The sequence below is a fragment of the Olea europaea genome, chromosome 20, assembly GCF_002742605.1.
Source record: "Olea europaea var. sylvestris chromosome 20, O_europaea_v1, whole genome shotgun sequence".
In the NCBI taxonomy this organism is placed as follows: Eukaryota; Viridiplantae; Streptophyta; class Magnoliopsida; order Lamiales; family Oleaceae; genus Olea; species Olea europaea.
The window spans coordinates 2,090,375-2,097,817 of NC_036256.1; the positions used below are offsets into that span (position 1 = coordinate 2,090,375).

General features: G+C 34.4%; 1 protein-coding gene across 1 annotated transcript; it reads left to right on the plus strand.

Moving 5' to 3' along the window:
- Nucleotides 1–5,063: 5,063 nt before the first annotated feature.
- LOC111369380 (L-type lectin-domain containing receptor kinase S.4-like) lies at nt 5,064–7,443 on the plus strand. Its single transcript, XM_022990872.1, has one exon. The coding sequence runs from the start codon at nt 5,353–5,355 to the stop codon at nt 7,393–7,395; it is 2,043 nt and encodes a 680-aa protein (XP_022846640.1). The 5' UTR covers nt 5,064–5,352; the 3' UTR covers nt 7,396–7,443.

The following is a 7,443-nucleotide window of genomic DNA, read 5'->3' on the forward strand; positions in this document are numbered from 1 at the left end:
CTTCCGTTGTTTCTCCTCCGTTGTCCAATCAGCTGGCATTTTCTCAAAACCCAACAATGTATCGTCCAAATCCAACTGTGTCAGAACAACTATCATCTTTACTTGCCGCAAAAAAAATCTTGTATTGCGATCTAGTTGCGAAATATCATATTTCAATCCAACCACCCCGAAAAAATCTCAACCAATCTACGAAAGGAATCAAGCTCTGATACCACGTGTTAGGTGTGGAAGCTCCAATAACACACGTTGATTTCAAATCGGACTGTAAAAAATGAGATTTAATGACAATATTGAAGTATACTAGATCATACCACGAAAACATAAGATTGAATTTGTAAATAAAGAACACGAAGGATAAACACAGAGGAACGGTGTTTATTAATTTAACAATATGGAGAATACAAGACAGACTAGCAATACTGCTTCTATGTTATTCTCTACAAACTGATCAGAGGAGTCTCGTATTTATAGGCCAACCCTAGAAGAATCCTAACGGGCAAGAAAATATATTACAATTAGGAGACCCAATTTTAACAGGATTTTGTTTTCTTATTCAACTTAGTTTCCTTAAACCCAAGGTCAATATCCTCCTAATCCAAGTCGAATACACCTCTTCAAAAGATTTCTATTTGAGTCATACTCCCAACATGATTTGGCCTCCGTTTGGCATCCATTAAATCAAAACTTTTTTTTTATTTCAAATTTATTTTCAACCACATATTCACACGATAAAATATTTTTCACGTAAATTTAATTTTTTTCTACTTTTTAACAACACATTCTCCAAAAAAATCATTATTTCAAATTTTATTTTTCCAAAAAAACTCATTTTAATGTCTATCAAATAGAGGCTTAACTTGGAGCTTTGTGTCGTCTAGACAAGAAAATGGACTCCTTTATTTACTTACTGTTTGACCCACATTCTTTAAAAAATAATAATAATAAAATAAAAATAAAATAAAATCTTAAATAGTGATTTGACATTATTTCAATGACGCATACTTCTATAAAATAATGTTACATGTAAATCCAAAACTTTTCATTAGTTTTCAATTATATATTTTCCATCAATACACTAATTTAAAATGCATTTTTATGAGGAAAAAAAAAGGTGGCTCAAACAAGGGCTTAATGAATTAATCTATTTGTATAAAGTTCTTGTACAACATTGTTGACAATGTTGATTATGGCAAAAAAAGTGTTAGTTGAAAAGATGAGTTATTTTTTAAATTGATTAATGACAACATGTCACGGGGCATATTATCAACAATATTGTTAAAATTTCTATGCATCAAGCATTGTTCTAATTTAATATACAAATTTAGCCTGCTTTAACCCACATCGCATGTGATCAATAGGGTTGTCGAAATCATTGTACATCAAACGTTGTTCTTATTTAATATACAAACTTAGCCTGCTTTTAACTTTGTGGGCGGTGGTCTACAATAGGGGTTAGGGGTATATGACCTATTTGGCTATTTGTAGCTCAGTGTTGATATTTATTTATTATTATTTTTTTAATTTTTGGATATCCAGATATCTCAATTTATACTAGACTAAATTCTGGACCCCCAAGACCCTTGCCCCTAGAACCTTGGAGGGGGCTCAGTGTTGATATTTTAAATTACATTAGGAAGTATTAGAGATAGGGTTAAAAATATCTTTCAACAAAATTTTAGGTTGATCATTAATTCCTAGTTTGGCCATCATTTCTAAGCTTAATTTTTCTTCCAATTTTTTTTCCTTAGTCAAATTCACAATTATTCAATCACAAATTTCATCAACTTTTATTAAAACTATATTTTTTAGTGAAATCAAACATGAGTTAATTTTAATTTATTTCATCTTGGTACCCCGTTTGAGCCTCATTTTTTTCTTAAAAAAATATATTTTATAATAGTGAATTTTTTTTTAAGAATGTGTGGTTAAAAGGTGAAAAAAAAATTGAATTTACGGCAAAATTATTTTATTAAAAGTATGTGTGTTTGAAAATGAATTTGAGAAAAATGGGTATTTTGATAATGGGGTCAAAATGAGAGCTAACTAAACAAAAAAATGTTGATATTATTAATAACAACATCTGTGTATATTAATTTGAATAAATAAAGAGTTAACGTGATAATCTAGTAAGGAAAAAAATGACTACGTTAATTGTGACCAGATCGTGATATACTTACATAATATGGCATTATAAAATGAAATAGAACATAGTTTAGTGACCAACAACTAAATTTAGACAAATTGTTCAATGACCTCGTGGCCCCTCTATGTTTTATTCTTAAAAAATAAAATAAACTACTAGGTTAATAAGAAAAATCCCTAAAAATTCATTAAAAATAAATATAAATAAAAAAATTGCCCCTTCAAAGGTAATACTACCAGTCACCAAATCAGGGAATTTGGTGCACATTTTTCAACCCCAATAGAGTGGTATAAAGGTTGAACCCCAATTTTGAGGGCCTCCATTGTCGCACTCTTAGAGTTTTGTGAGGAAGGAAAATCGTGGAATGTACCCCAGCAGGTCAGGGAACAAGAGCTGCCTATACACTGCGCCTACAAGGTGTTCAATTCCATGTTTCAAGAATCAATTCCCACACTGTGACTGTTAGGAAGGCGTGAAATAACTTCACTCCTCTCCTTTGCACCACTAGACTATGTCCGGAGGCTTCCCAATAGAATAGTATTATAACCTCAAGGTTGGGCCAAAACCTCAAGAGTATCAAGTGGGAATATAGAAATACACACACTGCCACCAAAATTAAGTATTCTCCGAATTCTGCCCACAGAAAGTTAAAGTAGTGACTAGAAAAAAAAGGGTATTCTGAGTCCAACTGTAGAGTTGAAAAGCCGCATTTTTTAATTATTCTGCGTTAAATTATTGGATTAAGGAGCAGCTTTTTGGCAGGATGCACCAGACAATTTTTATTTTTTCCTCACGTTAGAATATATATGTCTGCAAACAAATTAGATATAACGTGGATTTGAAATAAATTAAAGAAGAATTTCAGATTATTTAGGACATTTTCTGTGAACTTAAAGGTGTTTGCATCTATATGAGTAAAACAATTTGGAAAGGACATGATCTGTCATGTAAATCAAGAACATCTTGCAAAAGGCATGTTCGATAGGTCAATTTTCTACCATTTTGGTACGTTTGATTACAAGAATTTTATCTGGAAAATGTCCCCCCACACCTACATGACCCATTTTTCAGCAATGAAAATAAATTCTATTCACAATTGTAATAAATTATATCCCTTTAATTGATAATTTTCATGAAAAATAAAACCAAATAAACACCAAAAGATACAAAATTTCAATATTTTTCAGATAAAAAATTATACCAATAAAACACATTTAATTAACAATCCTCAATAAAACAAACTCTAGGCAATTTAATTTTTTAAAATTCATTTTCTATCCTTCCAAATTTCATTATTGCAATCAAACGGACTCTAACTATAAAAATTGAGTAAAGCATAAAAAAAATAAAATTCATGTAACTAAATTCATTAGAAACATAATTTTATTAATTCTGACTTTGTCAAATAAGTTGCAATTATGCATTTAATGTTAGATAAAATAATACCTACTTTACTGTCTTCAACTTGCCTACCAAAGTTATGATGCATATTTTGAAAAATTGTCCTATTTTGTTTTACTTATTATCGGCTAGAAAGTTGATCCCTAACTATTGTAAAATAGAGCGAGCTGACCCTCATAATTTCATTATTGTTGTACATTACCAAAATTTTCATTAAATCTTCATATAGTCCTTGTATGTTTAGTTTTATGAAGTTAAGTTTTAGTGTATAAAAAAATTGAATGTAACATGTTTCTATAAGGATTACGTACTAATCGAATTGAGTTTTGGAGGAATACTTGTGTGATGACAATAAAAAATTGAAGACCAATTCAGTATTCAAAAGAAGCCTTAACTTCACTCTTGGACGTATCATCTACTATCTCTAGCTCTTGACTTTGACTTGATTAGAACATTTCTTTAACTCTTTTCCTTGAGAGCTTTAAGAATCGGAATGAATATCACATTCTTGATCCATAGCTAGCAACTTACTAACTAAGCAGGGTTGCCTAGCACCCTCAAGAATGGAACGCTATCCTTTTGATATTTAAGCCAAACAATCTAGATGGGATGAAACTAATCCAATCAATGGATGCTAGGTGCCTGTTTGTGCCTCATTTCTACCATCTTTTAATCCCTTTTTGACTGTTTGATATGTTAGGGACCCATTTGTGCGATGATTACTGACACAAAATGCACTTCTAAGCCAAAAATGCCCTTTAGTAAAGATGAGTGAATTAAATTAAATGGGGGCACAATGGTAATTTCAATCATTTTAGTCAAACATTACGTCTCTTCTTCATTGACTTGGCATTGTACAACGTCATGATTTCTTCTAAAAATTATATACAAATGCCCCCCAAACAAGGGCTAAATGGAAAATTACATTTAGCCCCTATTTATTTCTCATTAAAATGAAAATTATGATCGTTATTCATCACATCAAGCCATCAAATTTAAATTTCTATCTCTTATGTGGGGCCTATAACGACTATATTTTTCATTATTGTTTTCACCAAAATGGAAAACAAACGTGGTCTTAGTATTTTCTCGAGACTCAAACAAGAACTAGACACTTTAGCATAAATAAGAAAATATAAATATTCCCTCCGTTTCATAAAAATAGACTTTCTTTTCTTTTTCATATGTTCCAAATTACAGGTCAATTTTCTAAAATTCCAGATTTAATGTGTCTTGTTGTCGATAAATATAAACTACTTCTATTTAAATCATTATTTATGTAAGAATATATTAAAAAATGCAAGTAATTTTTTTTTCCAATTATATTGATTATGCCTTTTAATTTGTGTGAAAATGAGAGTAAGTATATGACTTTTTTTTTTATCAGTAAATGTAAAATGAGAGAAAGTATATGACTTTATGTTTATGGGAGGTTCCTAAATTCTACCCCAAAAACTACAGGCACTAAATTATACGACCAGCAGCAGTCAAGGGATTTCTCCACAATACAAATCTGCATTTATTAATTGAAGATACCGAAGCCCAGCTAGTCCCATCACTCTCACCCATCACCCACGTTATAAATTGGAAAATGTTTGGTGTACAGGCCCCTGCCTCACAAATAATGTGGGACCCACTTGTATTAAAAAAAATAAAAATAAAAAAATCCATCCAACCACCCGGTGTATCAGGTATGTGAGTCTTCCGGCTGTACGTAGATAAACAACTCTTATAAATTCAACATACCATTTCATCTTGTCCAAAATCTCACCCAACCTTCCTGTCCAATTCTCATTTCCACTACGCAAATGACCAGTTTTTTCATATTCTTTTTCACCATCACATTCTTCTCCGTTTCAGTTTCATCTCAGCTTGATGAATTTACCTATAATGGATTTACTGATCCCAAAATCAATATAAGTTTAAGTGGGGTGGCACAGATTGACAAAAATGGAATTCTTCAATTAACCTATGAAACCACTAGATTAATTGGACACTCCTTTTTCCCTTCGCCACTTCAGTTCAAGAATTCCACTAATGGCACTGCCTTCTCCTTCTCCACCTGTTTCGCGTTTGTTATTGTTCCTGAGTATCCGAAACTCGGCGGCCATGGCTTCGCCTTCACTATTTCGCCGTCCCAGAATTTCAAATCGGCTCTTCCTAGTCAGTATCTGGGCATGCTCAACTCAAGCGATGTGGGAAATTTTTCAAACCATCTGTTTGCAGTTGAATTTGATACTGTTCAAGATTTTGAGTTCGGAGATATTAATGATAATCATGTTGGTGTCGACATCAACAGTATGGTGTCCAACAAATCTGCTGCTGCAGCGTACTTTACCGATGATTCGATGAAAAATGATCTGAATCTGAAAAGTGGCAAGCCCATATTGGCGTGGATCGAATATAATTCGGTTACGAACGTTATTGATGTTACTCTTTCACCATCTTCGACAAAACCCAGGTTGCCACTTTTGTCGTATCAAATGGATCTCTCTCCGATTATTGAAGAAACTATGTATGTTGGATTCTCCGCTTCAACGGGTTTACTCGCCAGTTCCCATTACGTTTTGGGTTGGAGCTTCAAAATGAATGGAGATGCTAATTCACTGAACTTGGGTTCTCTTCCATCACTTCCAGGACCCAAGAAGAAAAATAAAGAAGCAATTATAACTGGCTCAGTCTTGGCAACTGTTTTTGTATTAACCTCAATAATTTTTGCTTTTTTCTTGATAAGGAAAATCAAGAACGCTGACAAAATAGAGGATTGGGAGCTTGAAATTGGCCCACATAGATATTCATACCAAGAACTCAAGCAAGCTACCCGAGGATTTAAGGATTCGGAGCTGCTTGGGTTTGGCGGATTTGGACGAGTTTACAAGGGAACACTGCGTAATCCCAGAACCGAAGTTGCCGTGAAGCGTATATCCCATGAATCCCGGCAGGGCGTACGAGAATTTCTGTCTGAAATTTCTAGTATCGGCAGGCTTCGGCATAGGAATTTGGTTCAATTACTGGGGTGGTGTAGACGAGGTGCTGATCTTTTACTTGTTTACGATTTCATGCCTAATGGAAGTTTAGATAAGTTCTTGTTCGACAACCCGAAATCCATTCTGAATTGGGAACAAAGATTCAGGATTATCAAGGGAGTTGCTTCAGGGCTCTTGTACTTACACGAAGGATATGAACAAGTTGTCATACACCGAGATGTTAAGGCCAGTAATGTGTTGCTAGATGGCGAATTGAATGGTCGGGTTGGAGATTTTGGGCTGGCAAGGTTGTATGATCATGGGTCGAACCCGAACACGACACGTGTTGTCGGGACATTGGGTTACCTTGCACCAGAATTACCAAGGACAGGGAGGGCCACAACAAGTTCTGATGTGTTCGCATTTGGTGCTATGTTGCTTGAGGTTGTGTGTGGACGTAGGCCAATTGAGCACAAGGCAGGGCCAGAGGAGTTGGTTTTGGTAGATTGGGTGTGGGACCATTGGCGAGATGGGACAATTTTCAATGTTGTCGACCAAAAATTGAATGGTGAGTTTGACAGAAATGAGGTTGTCATGGTGTTGAAATTGGGACTAATGTGTTCAAAGAATGTGCCATTGGCAAGGCCTACCATGAGGCAACTCGTGAGTTACTTGGAAGGTGAGGCGGAGATATCCGATATTCTGACGTCACCAGGTGGAGGCTGCGGCACCAGCGGTGTTGATGGAGGATTTGATGATTTTTTGCATTCCTATGCATCATCATCATTTGAGAAGACCAGTTCATTCACAGTAATGGATAAAAGTTTTGCATCTGTTTCTACATCACCTCTTTCACTTATCAATAGTTCAGGGGAAGCTAGATAACGTGCAGATTTTTCGCTTATTCCCGTGCACGTGTTCGTGCAGGTCGAA

Coding starts and splice junctions, on each gene's coding strand:
- LOC111369380 (XM_022990872.1), top strand. CDS start 5,353: ATGACCAGTTTTTTCATATTCTTTTTCACCATCACATTCTTCTCCGTT.